This window comes from Dicentrarchus labrax, unplaced genomic scaffold (genome assembly GCF_905237075.1).
Source record: "Dicentrarchus labrax unplaced genomic scaffold, dlabrax2021, whole genome shotgun sequence".
Lineage (NCBI taxonomy): Eukaryota > Metazoa > Chordata > Actinopteri > Moronidae > Dicentrarchus > Dicentrarchus labrax.
In genome coordinates, this window is record NW_026136730.1 from 831818 (window position 1) to 850588 (window position 18771).

General features: G+C 41.2%; 3 protein-coding genes across 4 annotated transcripts in view; 2 read left to right on the top strand and 1 right to left on the bottom strand.

Annotated features, from left to right (window-relative positions):
• Positions 1-2821, top strand: part of ssr1 (signal sequence receptor, alpha) — a 29562-nt gene extending 26741 nt beyond the window's left edge. Inside the window, exons 9-10 of one of the 2 annotated variants that reach the window (XM_051393437.1) lie at positions 1-15; positions 851-2821. In XM_051393437.1, coding sequence (XP_051249397.1) covers positions 1-15; positions 851-918 — 83 coding nt within the window. In that variant the 3' untranslated portion in view covers positions 919-2821. The remainder of the gene's footprint in view (positions 16-850) is intronic. The other variant, XM_051393438.1, reaches the window with a different exon arrangement.
• Positions 1-18771, bottom strand: part of LOC127359522 (GTPase IMAP family member 7-like) — a 245257-nt gene that overhangs the window by 195416 nt on the left and 31070 nt on the right. The window lies entirely within an intron of this gene.
• The window catches only part of LOC127359481 (NACHT, LRR and PYD domains-containing protein 12-like), a 126169-nt gene that overhangs the window by 15716 nt on the left and 91682 nt on the right, over positions 1-18771 (top strand). Inside the window, exon 9 of the mRNA XM_051393286.1 lies at positions 11307-11480. Within this exon, the coding sequence (XP_051249246.1) occupies positions 11307-11480 (174 nt within the window). The remainder of the gene's footprint in view (positions 1-11306; positions 11481-18771) is intronic.

Consider the following 18771-nt stretch of genomic DNA (forward strand, 5'->3'; position numbering starts at 1 on the left):
TGCAGAGTCGCAGAGGTGAGGTCTGCTTTGTGTGTGTGTGTGTGTGTGTGTGTGTGTGTGTGTGTGTGTGTGTGTGAGGGCTCTTTGTTTATTCAAACCTAAATGCAGTGCTGATGTTGGACTGAGTGTGAAATCTTTTACTTTTACAAATTAGATCCGTCTCCTGAATGGTGCAGATGTTCTGAGCTATTAAACTATTTTTCAGCAGGTTTCCATCCCACCGAATACCAATAATAATAATAATAATAATAATAATAATAATAATCAGTTATCTGTCCCATAATAACGCCATATGTTATAACATGGCGCAGTTAGATGTTCAGATATTTGTTCTCCTGCGCAGTGTGTGGACACGTCCTTCAGAGGAAGAATTAAAATGACTAATGATTAAATTGGCAAAATGAAATGATAAAAATGTTTGAATCTTCCACAGAATAAACAACCAGCTGTTATATTTGTATACTCGCCCAACCCTAATCTCTTCTTACATCAGTGTAACAGTAACTCATTCAGCCTGATTCAGGACTGTGTGTTGAGTCTCTCCCTCCGTCCTCTCTGTGTTCTACCTTCAGCTTTCTTATGGCCCAGTCTCACCAGGAGGTGTCTCAGTGAAATGATCTGCATGTGTTTGTGAAATAATCTGTGTTCCTGTGGACAGCGTTTCTTCTGCCGAGCTTCAGTGGAGACAACTATTGTATTCAAAAGAACACAGTTGAGAAATTGTGAATGTTTCCTCTGTTTTAGCCTAAATTGAAGACCTAAAGTGTGAACACGAGAGCTTCGGCTTCATCTCAGAGTTTTTACTTTGTTTAAAATCCACCACTCACACTCAGTATCTCTCCCTCTGCAGACAAAGCGTCTCCAAAAAGATCTCCTCGCAAAAGGAGTCAGAAACGCTCGGCTGGCTCAGACGAGTGACCGGCGCCTGACATCACGGCGACAGAACTTCCCCCACCCGTCGGAGGAAGAGGAGGAGGAGGAGGAGGAGGGCTGTGAGCCCCACGCCGAGCACACTCTGCTCTCTCTACTGAGGAACTTTAACCAGTGCCAAGCACAGCGATGGCTGGCTCTCTACTTTCAGCTTACAAACTGTTGAAAACACACACACACACACACACACACACACACACACACACACACACACACAGCCCGTTTTGTTTTACGATCACAGGTTTCTGAAGCAGGAATCCTGAAACAGGTGTGTTGGGTTTAAAAGGCACGCGAGGACATTTTTCTATTGCGGTTGTTGGTTTTCTTTTAGAGTCTATTTGTTAGTGGAATAACTGCTGTTGTGAGACAGTTTTGATTGTTTTGTTGTTTATTACCTCCCACTGTGGCGAAGGGCTGTAACCGATAGCGGATCAATCAGTTAGTCGACAGTCCGAACATCGCCGGTTCCAACTCCTCAAATGTCATTTTGTATTTGTCTGATGTGAAAGTGAACGTTCAGACCGAATAAACCATCTGAAGACGCCATCTTTGGGCTCTTGGAACTTGTGATGGACATTTGTCACTTTGTTTTCTACATTTTAGATCAAATGATTAATAAACAAGTATTTTGCAGATGACTTGATAATGGAAATAAATCATTAGTTGCAGCCCTGCTCTGGTGGAGCCACGATAACGGTAACAAATGCAGTTTTTATTTTCAATGTAGTTTCGAGTTTTGGATTTTGTAGAGTGTCTCCTGTCAGCTGTCCTGCTCCTCCTTCACTCATTTCACTGCACACATCCTGAGGAGAGTCTGAGACACACTCGCACTCAGAGAGTCTGCGAGGACTCGGTGCCGTCCTCCGGTTCAGATGGAGCAGAGTCGAGACCTCTTACAAACTTTTTGAGGCCTTTGTAGACGATCCTGCAGACGAAGAACAGTTCAGTTATTTAATTCATGTGAGATCTGTTGCTGAACACTTAAAGAGTTAAAAATTCTCTTATTCCAACTTCTCAAAGGTGAATATTTGCTGCTTTTCTTCGTCGTAGGAAAATCACATTAGCAGATCAAATGCATTGAACCCACCTGTAGGCGTCGTCATCAGATCTGTGGACAGGAAATGAGTGAAGAGAAGTCAGAGTGGTGTCGGATGTAAAACCGCCCTTTAACCCCGACACCCTACGTTTAAACCCCAGTGCTCACAGGTTCTGGGGGGTCGAGGGGTCGAATGTTAGCCAACAGGCTGGATTATCATGAACAAGCTCACAGCAGCGATCTCCAAACCCTCAACGTGTGCCTGTTTTCTACTTTTCTGTTTGTAGGTTCGTTTACTTCTGGCTCCTCTCCGCAAACTTGTTTTCAAAATCAGAAAAATAATTTACCAAATAGTGAATCTGAGTCTTTTGTTGTTGTTTTCTTTTGTTTTTCTTTGGATTGTAAAAATGTTGAACTGGCTGAAGCACTGGTGTAAATACTGGCTGATGGATGATGAACTGAGAGCGACATTACCAAGCTAATTTATTTGAATGACAGATTGGGGCTTTAACAGGGGATTTTGTGCACTGGTTTTTATTATTATTCTACCACTAGGGGGCGACACTGACTCACTCTGCAGGTCTTCCAGTTCCTGTACTTCTGTGAGTAACTGGCCTCAGAGTTTGGATGTGAACTGTTAATTTACTGCAGACACACAACAAACAGCAGGAACAGGAAGCACATGGTCCAGATACACAGCTGAGGCTGGTTGGTACCACTCCAACATCCACAGAGAACTGAGCTCCAGGTTTTTGTTTCTTTTTCTAAAATGATGGGGCTGTCATTCATGGGTAGAAGCTCATACTTTTATCTGCTTTTAAATGTGCAGGAAATAAACTTTGATGATTTACTGTAGGTCTGGTGTTTTGTTTATATGTGTGTGATACAGTGTTATATAAAAGATATTTCAGTTAAGAAAATATGCATGTAGATTATTATTGATTTATTGTTACTGATTAAAACTGCCCAACACTGAAAACTAGCTTATATTAGCCTAATTTAATAAATTATTTAAACAATAATGCAGTCATTCTGCTGCCCAATGAGTTCTTTAACTTCTGATACTTTAAAGGTCAGTGTGTAACATTTAGGAGGATCTGTTGGCAGAAATTAAATAAAATCTTCCTAAGAATGTTTTCATGAGTGTATAATCGCCTAAAAATAAAGTTGTGTTTTCGTTACCTTAGAATGAGCCGTTGGTATCTACAGACAGCACGGGTCACATAGAGTCTGCCTTGATGAACCTTCATGTTCCTACAGTAGCCCAGAACGGACAAACCAAACAGCCACAGTAGTTTCTCCTACACAGCTTGTTCTCATTCCCAGGTCGTCAAATGCAGACGCGAGCAGTGTTCAGTTTGGTACTCTACCACTAGATTACACAAAATCCTACACACTGTACCTTTAAATACATTCTGCTGCTAATACTTCTACTTAGGGGATCTTTTAAACAAGACTTTCACTTGTAGTGGAGTAATTTAGGTATGGTTACTGCTACTCTTTTTGACCGGCGTGAGCTGTGTTTAACCCAAAATGGTCCCTCATACAAGTGTAATAAAAATGTCATATATAAATATTTATTTTCATTTTCACCACTTCAGACCTAACCATAGATATAGAGTTTTTATTATTATTTTGTATGTTTTTATACCCTTTTGTCATAAAAACACCTGATTTTCTCAATGGGAAAAACACAAAATATAATTATTTTCAAAAAATGAGGTGCAAAGTGGAATATTTAGGATGAGGTTATAAGAGCCTTGACTAGGTCAATAATTTATAACATTGATTTGGATGCATTATTATTTTTGGAGCAATGATAGTTTATTCCCCAAAATTTACAAGTTTGAACCTAGGGACCCAAAATGGTAATAAAAGTGTCATAAAAATGTCATATATTAATATTTGTTTTCACTTTCACCGCATCAACTCTTTTCAACAACTTCAGACCTAACCAAAGATATAAAGATTTTACAATTATTTAAATATTTTTTATGTTTTTTTATGTAACGGTACCGACGTGATGATGAAGAAACCTGGATTTAAACAAGTACACGCACACGATTTCCAGTTAATAATTAAAGGAGGAACAACGACCACGTGGTACAGATACTGAACATAAAACATAAAAGACGATAAAACAATAAAACAGTTTGTGTTCAGTCAGTCAGGGTTCAGACTTCATTTTGAGTCGACAGAGCAGACGGAGAGACAGGAAGTCTGAGTCAGGGTGAGTGTTAATACAACATTATTATTGTTTTACTGTCAAAGTCTCTGATTCATCTGTGAATACAGTGTGATTGGATGAATAATGAACAACAGACTTAATGCTAACTCACAAAAACAAGCTTACATTCAAAGAAGAGTCAATATACTGTGTGTGTGTGTGTGTGTGTGTGTGTGTGTGTGAGACACTTGAACAGACTTGTTGATCAGGATTCTTGTGTTCTGAGCTCACAGTCAGTGTTACTGGTTCTCTCTCAGACTGACTGAAGTCCAGAAGATCAGTGATCAGTGACAGTGGTTTTCTTTTACAGATTGAATCTTACAGTTCATATTTTTCTCTGCCACTTCAGGTACACCTGGAAAAATAATACAGCTCAGTAAAACGTTATCACTAAGTACAGTTTACCAAAGGTCTGTTTTATGGACTTTTATTAAACTGTACACACAGTCAAGATATTGTGTTATAACCCTGTAGATACAATAAATGTTGGTCCAAAGATCAGGATCACTGTTAGATATTAACTTCATCTCCATTTTACAGTCTCCTCCTCTGCATCTTGTTTCACTTGTTTGTCTTTTTCGTCTTCATGTTGTACGACTTGCATGAACTACATATTTGTCTCAACGCTGTCTGAAGTGCAGAAGATGAGTGACTGTGTGGAGGAAGAGAAGGACAGAGCAGAGTCTCCAATGTCCAGCTGTCTGTCTATGAAGAGTGATCGGTCTAGAGAATATCCTCCATTATTCAGTAATGAACCTGAACCCTTAGACACACAGTAAGAGAACTACCAGTTACTGTTTAACCAACAAACTATCAGTAACAGCAATGTGTGTATAGAGAACTGTGTATTTTTGATAATTTCACACTGATTCACATGAAATGAATAAAAACATCTTGTTGTTTCCAGAAGTCAGTACCACCAACAGAGAGCAGAGTCTCCAATGTCCAGCTGTCTGTCTATGAAGAGTGATTGGTCTAGAGAATATCCTCCAGACTTCAGTAATGAACCTGAACCCTCAGACACACAGTAAGAGAACTGCTACTAACTTCAGTTTCTATCATTATATTATCACCATTATATGATTGTATTTGTCCAAATATAAGACAATATTTATTTCTAGAAATGACATTTGAAACAGTGGGGTTGTATTATACTCGAGGACTAGACAATCACATATTAACACCATCAGATATTCTTTTTAAATGGACCGGTGTGACAGTGGCTCCTACACAGAGTGATGCATTATGGGTTGTTTGTAGCCTTAATGTTGTTGGCTAGCGAGTTACTTCAAGTTCAAGTATTTCATCTTTTATTTTTACAAAGGAAAAGGCTCCATTGATGAGGACTATCTTTTAGATCAACAGTATCTCTGAGAAAGTTTCCCAACATCAGCAGTCTGAAATTGTTTCTGATCTTCAAAAAGCCTTTTTCCAAACACAGCTGTTGGAAAAGAGAGAGGCATCTTGTGATAAGTGTTGTCTGATATTCTGGCCAATATGGTAGAAGAGATTTTCTAACCTGCTAATGACGTTCTGTTCTGTGCTCCTCTTTGTTTGTTTGTTTGTTTTTCTATTAAGATTTTCCATTAAAATAAGTTTGTAGACTAAAATATAAGAATGCAAACTGCCCCACTGTGACTCAGTTAAACATCTTTATCAATAAAAGCAGAATGAAAATAACAGTTTGATCTCTTCAGGCTGCAGCTGCTGTCACATAATTTGGAGCAGATTGTTGTCTGATCAAGAAGACAATATCTCAGATATTGTGATTCATTAAAAGCTCAACTCAGCTTTTTTACACTGAAATATAACTATGATTTCTGATCTGAGTGATTTTACTTTATCTCCCCAGAAAGAAGAAGAGGAGTCATGTTTCTGTGGAGGAGCAGCTGTCCTGCTGTGTTTTGTGTCAGGACGTCCTGAAGGATCCAGTCTCTACCAGCTGTGGACACTGGTTCTGCAGACAGTGCATCACCTCATACTGGGACAAGTCTGCTTCATCAGGAGACTCCTCCTGTCCCCAGTGTGGAGAAAGATCCAGAACAAGAGCTGGACTGCAGACAGCCAGTCAGACCAGCACTGTACAAAGTAAGACTGTACATCTGTCTGCTGATGTCCTCATGTCTGAAAACAGGACTTTATAATCTATTACAGGGACATTTGTTGTTATGCAGTGAATTTAATATTATCATGAATATCATAAATTGAAAAACATTTTTATTGATCCCGATTCTGGTTCTCAGTTTAGTCTCAGAATATGTTTCTTCTCTTCCAGCAGATGGTGGTTTGCAGGAGGTTTTAGATGAACATAAGATCAGTCTGAAGACGAGATGTAAACATGTGACTGAAGGAACTGATGAAACAGGAAGTGGAATCCTCCTCAACAGGATCTACACTGAGCTCTACATCACAGAGGGACAGAGTGAAGAGGTTAATACCCAACATGAGGTGAGGCAGCTTGAGACAGCTTCCAAGATGGAGACCCTCCATGACACTCCAATTAAGTGCCACAACATCTTTAAAGCCTTCCCTGACCAACAGAGACACATCAGAGTGGTTCTGACGAACGGCGTCGCTGGCGTTGGAAAAACCTTCTCAGTGCAGAAGTTCACTCTGGACTGGGCCGAGGACTTGGAAAACCTAGATGTCAGTCTGGTGGTTCTGCTTTCGTTCAGGGAGCTGAACCTGATCAAAGATGAGCAGTACAGTCTTCTCACACTGCTCCATGTTTTCCATCCAACATTACAGAAGGTCACAGCAGAGAAGCTCACTGTCTGTAAATTTTTGTTCATCTTTGACGGCCTGGATGAAAGCAGACTTTCACTGGATTTCCACAACAAGGAGGTTGTGTCTGACGTCACACAGAAGTCCTCAGTCAACCTGTTGTTGACAAACCTCATCAAGGGGAATCTGCTTCCCTCGGCTCTCGTCTGGATAACTTCCAGACCTGCAGCAGCCAATCAGATCCCTCCTGAATGTGTTGACAGGGTAACAGAAGTACGAGGCTTCACTGATGCCCAGAAGGAGGAGTACTTCAGGAGGAGAGTCAGTGATGAAGATCTGTCCAGCAGAATCATCTCACACATCAAGACCTCCAGGAGCCTCCACATCATGTGTCTAATCCCAGTCTTCTGCTGGATCACTGCTACAGTTCTGGACCACATGTTAACTACAGACCAGAGAGGACAGCTGCCCAAGACCCTGACTGACATGTACTCAAAATTCCTGCTGGTTCAGACAAAGAGGAAGAAGCAAAAGTATGATGAGGGACATGAGAAGAGTCCACAGGAGCTGATGAAGGCTGACAGGGAAGTTCTTCTGAAGCTGGGGAGGCTGGCGTTTGAACAGTTGAAGCAAGGAAACATCATGTTCTACCAAGAAGACCTGGAGCAGTGTGGTCTTGATGTCACAGAGGCCTCGGTGTACTCAGGAGTTTGTACAGAGATCTTCAAAAGAGAGAGTGTGATCTTCCAGAAAACAGTCTACTGCTTTGTTCATCTGAGCATTCAGGATTTTCTGGCTGCAGTCTACATGTTCCACTGTTACACCAACAGGAACACAAAGGTACTGGAGGACTTTCTCAAAGACTACAGCAGGGACACAAAACCAAAGACTCTTCTAGGGAAGATTTTTACTTTTTTTGGATACGATGATAGCCGTGACCATGATGGCGATCGTCATGGCAAATCCCTGGATGTTTTTCTAAAGAGCGCCATGGAGAAATCCATCAAAAGTAAAAATGGCCACCTGGACCTGTTTGTTCGCTTCCTTCATGGCCTCTCTCTGGAGTCCAACCAGAGACTCTTAGGAGGCTTGCTGGGTCAGACAAACAACAGTCCAGAAGTCATCCAGAGAGCCATCAACAACCTGAAGGAGATGAACAGAGGTTATATCTCTCCTGACAGAAGCATCAACATCTTCCACTGTCTGATGGAGATGAACGATAACTCAGTCCATCAGGAGATCCAAGAGTTCCTGAAGTCAGAGAACAGATCAGAGAAGAAACTCTCTGAGATCCACTGCTCAGCTCTGGCCTACATGCTGCAGATGTCAGAGGAGGTTCTGGATGAGTTGGACCTGAAGAAGTACAACACATCAGACCACGGAAGGCGGAGACTGATTCCAGCTGTGAGGAACTGCAGAAAGGCTGTGTAAGTGCAGATGTGATTAACATTACAAAGCAGTGTTTATCAGTCATGCTATACATTTTTTTAGAATTATTCTTAAAATATTCTTCCACTTAAAAATATATGTCAGTTGTATTTTGTCGCAGTTGTTCTTGAGCTGTTTCAGATCCTGTGAGTGCGAACATGTTGATTTTTCAGTTGGAGGTTTATAGCTGTCAAGTTAATTAACACAGTTATTCTATTAATTTCTAATAATTGAATAATTAATTAATTAATAATTACATTTTACTTACTGGACATGCAAACTCGGCAGAACAATAGGGAGTTTTTAGAGTTTAAAATAAGATCTGTATCATTTTCCAAAGGAGATTTCTAAAGTTCTAGACAATTTCTGTCATACAGTTATCATTTTGTTCGTAATTTATAGTGAGCATGGAGGATGTTTGGGGATGCCAGGACCACCTCTTATAGGAAAATGAAAAACCAAAAACCCAGCTGGATTTAAAGATCATACTTTACATTGCTCATGTTAGAGGCCTTAAGCACGAGTGAGCAGTGAACAGATATTGTGTTCTGTTGTGTCCAGGGAAAGCAGAGACTGGAGATGTAAGTTGTGATCTTTAGGCTGTTCTCTGTCTGAGCAGCAGAAGCCTCACAGAACCTGAATACAACTAGTGCTCACCAAGGTAGACACTGCCTCTTGTGGTGACACTGAGCAATTACACCTTCAACAATACAACTCAACCCCCTGTAACAATACATCCAAATCTGTCCTCTTCCACAGGTAAATACATAAAGTAACTGAACAGTTGTGACCATACATTTGTATGTGTCAAATTTACAGAACATGAGACATTTTCTCTGATTTAGCTTTAAAGGTTTAAAGGTCCAGTAATTAACATTTAGGAGACTCTGTTGGCAGAAATGGAATATAATATTCATTGGTATGTTTTCAGTAGTAGTTACGCCTTCATGTTTCTACGGTGGCCTAGAAGGGACAAACCAAACACTGGCACTTGATAGGGATGTTACTGTTTTGCACATTTCATGGCCACCGTAGTTTCTCCTATACACTTGGAAGTGGAGGGTGAAGCGGGTGAGTGCTGATCTGTAGTCTTGAGTTATGAGAGAGAGTTAGGAGAGTGATTGTTTCATGTCAAACACAGTGAGATAAGATTAGCTGAACCACTGATGTGAAAAGCAAATGTTCATCAAAACAGAAAATGTCAATCTGTTCAAATCCATAAAGTAAATATAAAGTGTGTCTTTCATAATAACATATTTTCTAATATGTGTCATTATAGACTTTCTCACTGTGGACTCTCAGAGACTCACTGGAAAGTTGTGGCCTCAGCTCTGAAGTCCAACCCCTCCCATCTGAGACATCTTGATTTGAGTTTCAACGAGCTGCAGGATTCAGGAGTGAAAACACTGTCTGCTGGACTGCAGAGTCCAAACTGTAGACTGGAGACTCTGAGGTCAGTTCACTGGCTGTAGTGCATGCAGTTTTGTGTCTTTCCAAATTACCCAACAGTTGGTACAGTAACAAAAATATAGAAATGAAATGTTTGACAGGAGAGTTTTTCAGCCTCCACAGACTCACATTGTGGTCCATCAGTCAGTGAAGATGATGTCAGTACTGATGAGGCTGTAGAGTGTGTGAGGGATATGAATGAGGTTGTTGAAGATCTGATGACGGCAGATAAAAACAGGCTGCAGAGAGTTTGAGCTTCAGTATAAACAGAGAGAGACGTGTAGCATATTTTAACTATACTTATAATAATAAGCAGCAGGTGATTAACTAAGGATGGAATATCAGAAGACTGGATTAGGGTTAGGAGGAATGATTTCACTGATCACAGTATTGAATGAAGACTCAGGAAACCAGATTCTGTTGTATTTTTTAAAGAAATGGAAAACAACAAATAAACCAGACACATTTTATAAATGAATTAGAAATGACATTTCTCCAAAATCCATCCTGACATATTTGACATCTTTGGAAACTTCAGGATCTTGATTGGAATCTTAAATCAGTTTCTGTGGGATTTTATTTGTGTTTGACTGCACAACATGAGTTTGTATAGATGGAGCCACTGGTGGAGCTGGCAGAGGTTAAGAGCTGAGGTCACTACGTTTTTATTGAAGCAGCAGCACGTTGTCATTAATATTAATGAGAGCTCCTTTCACCTTTTTGTATTTTACAGTTTTCAACCTCCTGTTGGGTTCAGGTGTTTGGAGTTTCCATTTTCTAAACTTGTACATTCTAAACCTTCTTCAGCTCTGAACAGCTTATTAAACACTGAGTGATTTCAAGCAGGAACATTGTCTTTTAAACATACATCTTTTATTCTCTATTCAGATTGTGGAACTGCAGTTTGCCAGAGATCAGCTGTGATTATCTGGTGTCAGCTCTGATGTCAAACCCCTCCCATCTGAGAGAGCTGGACCTGGGTAACAACAAGCTGCAGGATTCAGGAGTGAAGCTCTTGTGTGGTTTTCTGGAGAGTCCACACTGTAGACTGGAGACTCTGGGGTCAGAACCTATTTTTTACTTCTGTGCTGAGATTAATATGATGTGAAAGTTGTGGTGACAGTGAAGTGCAGACATAAGGCTGATATTATACTGAGTATCTTAAGGCTAAAGTCTGTTTTTTTCTTTAGTGGTTTAGTCCATTGACTGTGGCAGAGCAATGTTGAGCTCCACATTTAAAACCTGAATATAACAAGATGAATCTACACTGGATAATTTACTCGGAACCTCTTAAACTCTTGAATTTCATCTTATATTCCACATCATGTTTTTACATTACGAATAAATAAATAATCTCCATTTCAACTATCAGACAATAACAATATATTCAGTATTTGTTTTTTCCAACATTTTATGAAGCTATATGATGTTTATACTGACTGAATAGTTCATCTTAATGATTTCAAGCAAGAACATTGTCTTCTAAACTTACATCATTTATTCTTTCTTCAGATTGTGGGGCTGCAGTTTGTCAAAGATCAGCTGTGATTATCTGGTCTCAGCTCTGAAGTCCAACCCCTCCCATCTGAGAGAGCTGGAGCTGAGTTACAACAAGCTGCAGGATTCAGGAGTGAAGCTGCTGTGTTATTTTCTGGAGAGTCCACACTGTAGACTGGAGACTCTGAGGTCAGTTCACTATCACTACTATTGTAGATCTGATATGTTTAATTAACAATTGAACCTAATTTATGTTCATACATAACTTACATCCATAAAGTTATAAATTTCCTTTTGTTTGTATTTTCATGTTTGATTAACTAAATTAAGTCTGCAGTCACAAAGACTTCTGCTTGTTAAATAAACTGTAGAAAATGTCCACTGTTAGTTGTTAAAGTAAATAAATGTTTATAATTGTTGGTAAATTGTCATATCTGTATACAGAAGATCCTCTGAACTAATATTTGTTTTAAACTAGTCAAGTTCACTGAAGGAGAAATATTTCTTTGGTTTCTGTTGATTTCAGTTTGTTTTCACAAATAATATCTGATCATTAATATTAATCCTTCAGAACACACACACACACACACACACACACACACCTGCACACGCCAACATCACTAACAGGGGACTATGAGACTACACTACCCAACAGGGGACTTCTATTTCTGGTTATTTAAAAATAAACTGCATAGAAAAATTTTAGTTTAAGGTATTTAACCATATTACTTTAAATGTAATTAATTAAAATGTAATTTTTTTAAAAGAAATTACCAAGAGGGGCCTTTTTCCCTTTTGCGTTGTCTATCTATCAAAGAGGGGACCACCATATACTGCAGTGGAACTGCTTCTACCCCTTCTTTCACCTAATGAAAATTAAGCAAAATTAGAAAAACAACCAGGAAAAAATTAGTAGTAAAGTGGTCAGAAGTAAGATCTTTTCTATTCAGTTTTAAAGGCATACTATGCAGTTTTCCGATTTTGTCAAACAGCTACCCCTAGATTCGCTGCGGAGTACTTGTATTTAACGTTAACTGTTGTAAATACCACTCACCAGAGCCGTCTCTAGATACGGCTCTGTGTCTCTGCACTCATGGCCTGATCCCCTACCCCCTGTATACCGGTACATGTTCAGTAGGATGGAAGCATCGGACATCGAACAGGCAAAGATAGATAGATAACTTTATTAATCCCACAATGGGGAAATTCACTTGTCACAGCAACATTTGAGTGAAATAAATATATGGATAAACTGGTGGAAGGTTGGGAGTGTGGACGAGAGAGAAAAGTGGTCCCCTGTGATGATCATGAAATCCCCTGTGATTATGATGAAGGCCTCCAGGTGTTTCGTTTGTAGTCCTGCAGTGTGGATGACGTCACGCTGCTTTTGCTTTCCCAGACGGAGGAATATAGACAGTGATGATGATGATGAAGACCACTGTGATGAATATAGACAGTGATGGCGATAACACTGGGAAATTCCCAGGGCAGATAATATGGACGTAGTCTGACGGCAACAAGCTCGATGTCCAGGCTGCAGACATGCTCTTTCACACAGACGTGCCCGGGGTTACACCACCTGTTGTTTATGAGCACGGCAAGTCCCCCCTCCTTTCTTCATGCCGGTCGCGGTGGTGTCCCTGTGGCCAGAGGATTCTTGGGAGGATTCCATGCTGGTAGACCCAGGCCTTTAATCTTCCAGGGAGCCCAGACTTGTCCACTGTTCTCAACCAGCCCTCCAAGTCAGCACTGGTTGCCTTGATGGAATCTCTGTCATTCAGACTACAGTTGAAGACTGAAGGGATCTGGTGTTCTCCCAGCCTGAAGCGGAATTTGTCTGTGACCTTCCCCTTCTTTAGAACCAAGGACCTGGACTTCGCAGGTTTAAAACTCATGCGTGCCCACGCCATGATGCTCTCCAAACCCCTGAAGGATCCACCTGGCTCCTGGTACAGCTGTTGTTGTCACTGTGAGGTCGTCCATGAAGGCTCTGATGGGAGGTTGCCTTACTCCAGACTTGCTGAGGCGACCTCTGCATTCTGGTTCCGCTGCCTTGACCAGCATGCTCATTGCTAGTGCGAAGAGGGTCACTGAGATTGTACAACCAGTTATTATGCCCACTTCCAGCTGGTGCCAGTCAGATGTCATCTGGCCAGAGGACACTCTCAAGCTGAACTTGCTGTAGTAGTCCAGGATGAGGTCTTTCACCTTCTGTGGTACATGGTGTTTCTCTAGCACGACCTCCACCAGCTTGTGGGGTATCGAGCCATAGGCATTGGTGAGATCCAGCCATAGCACAGCCAGATCCCCTCCGCCTTCTCTTGCCTCCTTGATGAGCTGGGTTACCACGCCTGTGTGTTCCAGGCAACCAGGAACCCCCGGTATTCCTCCCTTCTGCACTGATGTGTTGATGTACTTATTGCTCAACAGGAAGTTGGAGAGTCTCTTGGCTATGATACTGAAAAAGATTTTGCTCTCCACACTGAGCAAGGAGATGACACGAAACTGGTCGATGCTCTTAGACTTTTCATCCTTCGGTATGTACACTCCCTCTGCGTACCTCCATGACTGGACGATCTTTCCTCTCCTCCAGATCACCTTCAGGGCCCTCCAAAGCCGGTGTAATAGCTTCGGGCAGTTTTTATACATCTTATAAGGCACTCCACTTGGGCCCGGTGCCGAACTTGATTTTGCTCTCTGCACCGCTTCCTCCACTTCACTAAGGCCGGGCTCCTTCAGGTTGAAGTCCGATATAGGCTCTGTTGGTATTGTCAGTGCATCGCATGGGCCCAGTGGCCGTTCTCTGGTAGGGTCACTGTACGTGGCCTTGAGGTGGTTGTTAATAACATCCTTGGAGCAGGTAAGGTGGCCAGTCCTCTTTTGACCAAGGAGCTGCTTGGTCAACTTGAAGGGATTGGCCAGGAAAGCTGTTCTCTTCCTGGCTCTCTCTTTCCGCCTCCTCCTGTTGAACTCTGCCCTCCGCAGGGTCATAAGTTGTTTCCTTAGGATTGCTCTCAGGTCCGCTAGGCCAAGTCTCTCAATTTCCCTGCTGTCTTGTACTGCCTTTTTAGCAGCTTGAGCTCTTCCTTGAGGCTCCGGATCTTTCTTTCTCTATGGCTTGGGGCATAGACCGATGGCGTGGGCTTGGGTGCCTCGGTTCCAAATCGCTCAGCCGCGATGCTCACTATGAAGGTGGTCATCGTTTTCAGCCGACAGTCCACATCCCCCTTGGCTGTCACTTCCAGGACCTGATCTATGTCCTCATCGAACTGCTGCCACTCAGATCTCTTCGAGGATTGGGGCCACTGGATCCTTGGACGGGCCGAAGGTGCACAACCAGTTGTTATGGTTGGAGCTTGCTGGCTTTGGAGGCTTGGTGGGTTGTTGGGACTCTTGGGGGCTTATGGTGGCATGTGAGCTGTTGGCAGCGGGTGTTGGCGGCACTAGGAGGCTCTGGGCACTGTGAGTTGCCTCCGGGCCTGGTTCCTCCTGCGTCTGACCAGAAGTGGCTTCTGTGCGTTGTGTCGTCATTGCCGCTGTCAAACATTTCATTTTGCCTTGATGGATATTTAAACCCCTCTGATTCTTGCAGGTTTTACCGCAGATACACTGTACTGTCGTCGTCGTTATTCCGTTGTCCTGGGTCGTCGTTCCTTGGTCTGTCCTGTTGGGGTGCTCATCCTCCCTCTCTCTCGGGCACCCCTGGGGGTTTTTTCCCTTTGTCTTGTCTGTAGCTTGCTTTGGGTTCTTCCTCTCGGAAGAAGTGGCTTGGGCTGCCATCCCTCCCCACCCCGGGTTGCCGTATCTCCGGCCGTCCTCTGTCTCTCCAGATGTCACCACACTTTTCGTGGTCGTCACCCAGTCTGTTCCTGGTTGTCACTGGTACTCCCAGAGGTTTCAGTTAATGATACATCTACTGATGCTCAGCCTTGGACACATCCTCAGTGTTGTTTCCTGGAGTCACTGGGTGTTTCGGGTCTTGCAACAGACACCCTCCTCCAGGCGACCCGACCGAGGCTGATCAGACCCCGGCCTGTGTCCAAGTGGCATTCCACTACCCCCGCTGCTCTCCCCTCTTCAACCAGAGCCATCTGGAGGCTTTTTCCGCTGCCTCCACGTTGTTGCCTATGGCAGATTGTATTAAAATTAAGGGCTATCCAGAAGGAAGGACAGTAATTACTAGTAAAGTTTAAAGTAATTTAAATAGAAAAAAACAGGATAAAATCATGAATTAAATGAGCAGCAGCATGATCCTTTCTTTTTAGTTTAAATTAATAAAAAGACATTCACACCCCATCATGGATGAATAAAAAAGAAATAAGCAAAATTCTTAGGAGTAAGTAATAATCTAAATGAATATAATATAATCTAGAGTGATTTTTTTATTTTTATTAAAGTGGCACCAGCAATGTTGTCATTGTGGTTTTTTTAAATGTGGAGTGTATTGCGAAACATATAGAAAACCTATCATGACACAATATGTAAGTGAAGCAACAAAAATGACTTATTTTGGACATATCTAAAGGACAAGTCAGTTAGAGGATAGATTAACCCCAAGCAGCCACTGTAGTCACTGGTGAAACTGTGTAGCTTAATTTGCCTTATTGTCCACTGTTAGTTGTTAAAGTAAATGAATGTTTATAATTGTTGGTAAATGGTCACATCTGGATACAGAAGATCCTCTGAACTAATGTTTGTTTTAAACTGATCAAGTGTACTTGTTGAAGGAGAGATATTTCTTTGGTTTCTGTTGATTTCAATGTGTTTTCAAAATGTCTGATCATTGATATTGATACTTCAGAACACACACACATACACATGCAAACACCTACACACAGATCAAAGCATATTTCCAATGCAGCTGTTTAAAAAATCAATATAGTATTGATCATCTAATTACAGACATGACTGAGATCAGCAGCATGCTATTGTATAAGTGTACTTTCTTTTTTTTTAGATTATGAATCAAAAATGATAAATATGATAAATAAATAAATAATCTGTATTTTAGCTAATCAGACAATAACAAATATATTCAGTATTTGCTCTTTCCAACATTTTTATGAAGCTATATGATGTTTATACTGACTGAATAGTTTAAATTAAAGATGCTTTGATTTTATGACTCCACTATTCTTAAAAGAAATATTGTGGATGTCTTTTGTTCACATTTTCTAAACTTGTACATTTTAAACCTTCTTCAGCTCTGAACAGATTATTAAACACTGAATGATTTCAAGCAGGGACATTGTCTTCATCATCATCAACATAATTTATTCTTTATTCAGATTGTGGGGCTGCAGTTTGTCAGAGATCAGCTGTGATTATCTGGTCTCAGCTCTGAAGTCCAACCCCTCCCATCTGAGAGAGCTGGACCTGAGTGACAACAATCTGCAGGATTCAGGAGTGAAGCTACTTTGTGATTTTCTGGAGAGTCCACACTGTAGACTGAAGACTCTGAGGTCAGTGGAGGGTTGCAGTCATTCCATGCTGGTTTCAGCAGTATTGTAGGACGACCTTTGTCAAAAGAAACTTATTCCAAATGCAGATTGTTATATTTGGCAGTATGGATCGGTTCTGGGACCTCCCTACCCTTTAGTGTGCATACATGGAAAAGATTCAGACAATATCCCCAGGGTACAAAACAGAGCAAGCATCAATGTCGACAGAAATGAAATTGATTAAATTAGATGCTGCATAAAAGGAGGAGCTGGGGTGGAGGTGGGTTTCACAGCAGCTTGCAGAGCAAACAGCAAAGGTAGGAAGGCTAAAGCAGCTTAAATAAGGCACCCTGAATTATATCTGCCAATTGGATGCTTGGAAGTGAAATGTAGCTGGAATTGATCTGAGCTTTATTTTGTGGCCTGCCTGAACTGACGCTGTGCTTAATATAGTATCAAAGCAAAGATCCAGTATTTCCTGCTTTCCTCAGTGAAGCTGTGAGAGGAGGATGATGACAGACTTCAGGTTTGGACAGAAAGGTAGAGAGAGACTGTTAACACTGATTTATGACTTCTGTTGTCTGTCTTCTTCTCTCCTCAGATGGAAGTGATCTCAGTCAGAGTGTGAGTGGTGAGGAAGGAGGTTGTGTTGGAGGATCAGCTGTGTCCTGATGATCCAGAGAGGTTGAAGCAGCAGCATCAGCTCTGACTGGGCCATGTTACTGGGAGGTAGAGTGGAGAGGAGAGCTTCATCCAGCAGTGACTGACAGAGGAATCACAACCAGTGGAGATGACTCTCAGTGCTGCAGTCTGAACTGCTCTGAGATCAGCTCCACTGTCAGACACAATGTCAAGTCCACCATCATCCCTGTGTGTTCCTCTGGATGTGACAGAGTATCATCAGTGTATCTGGACTGCTCTGCTGCTGCTCTGTCCTTCTACACAGTCTCTGCAGACACACTGAGACTCCTCCACTCCTTCTGCTCCACACTCAACCACCTCCTCCACCTGGAACCTCCACCTGGATTTTATTCTTTCATTCATTCACATATTCTGAACCCAAACTGCCTCTACACATTCATTCTGTTTATGACAACAGAACTGTAGATGAACACATTGAATTGGATATTTCAGTGTTGCTTTCTGTTGCAGCTCCACCCTGTGGAACGATGGAGTAGTGCAGTTAATTTCCACATATTTCTGAACAACAGTGGAAGTTGATATTGCATGTGTGAAGTTCTGGTTATTCCAACCAATACCAGCCGTTTCTCATATTATAATCAATGAAGTAGATAAAACCTGAACAAAGTCTGGATTCAATCAAGGCTTTACTGAAGTTTCTCAACTGACTACAAACAGATTCTGTCTGGATTTTGGTGGAAAGTCAGTGCTTTAATATTTCATTTTGTATATAATGTTTGATGGAAAAGAAAATCAGAAGTGTTTAATATGCAGATTCTAGACTTTATATTCATTAATCATGTCTATAAAACAAATAATGCTATCTTGATTTTTGCTGTCAAACAAATAAATCATGTTTTTTAGTCCAAATGAAGTTCAGTTTCTTACAGTTTTATGTGTGACTCTGCTAGTTTTCACATTACAGACACATAAAGTCAACCTGTGGAGCTTTTTCCCACAGAAATCAATGTTGAAGCAGTTGTTATCACCAGTGTTCATGTTCTGTAGCTCCTGCTGGAGCTGCTTTCTGCCAGCAGATGTCACCATTTCCACTGTTTTCCTCAGACTGGTTTATCTGAATGGATGCAATATCTGTGTGCAGTGAAAACTGAACTGGTGATGTGAATACTTTCTTTCTGACTGACTTCATTTAGTTCAACTTGATTTAAACTGATAAAACTAGATTTGAAGTGTGGAGCAAGAGCTGACAATGCTCTGAGTTTAGAGAAAACTTAATATTTAAAGACCTCTTTAAGATGAATGTTGTTTAGACTCCAATCATTATCTCTATTACTATTTTATAATATATTATTATTAGCAGTTTGTATATGTAATGTACATTTTTTTTAAATAAAAAC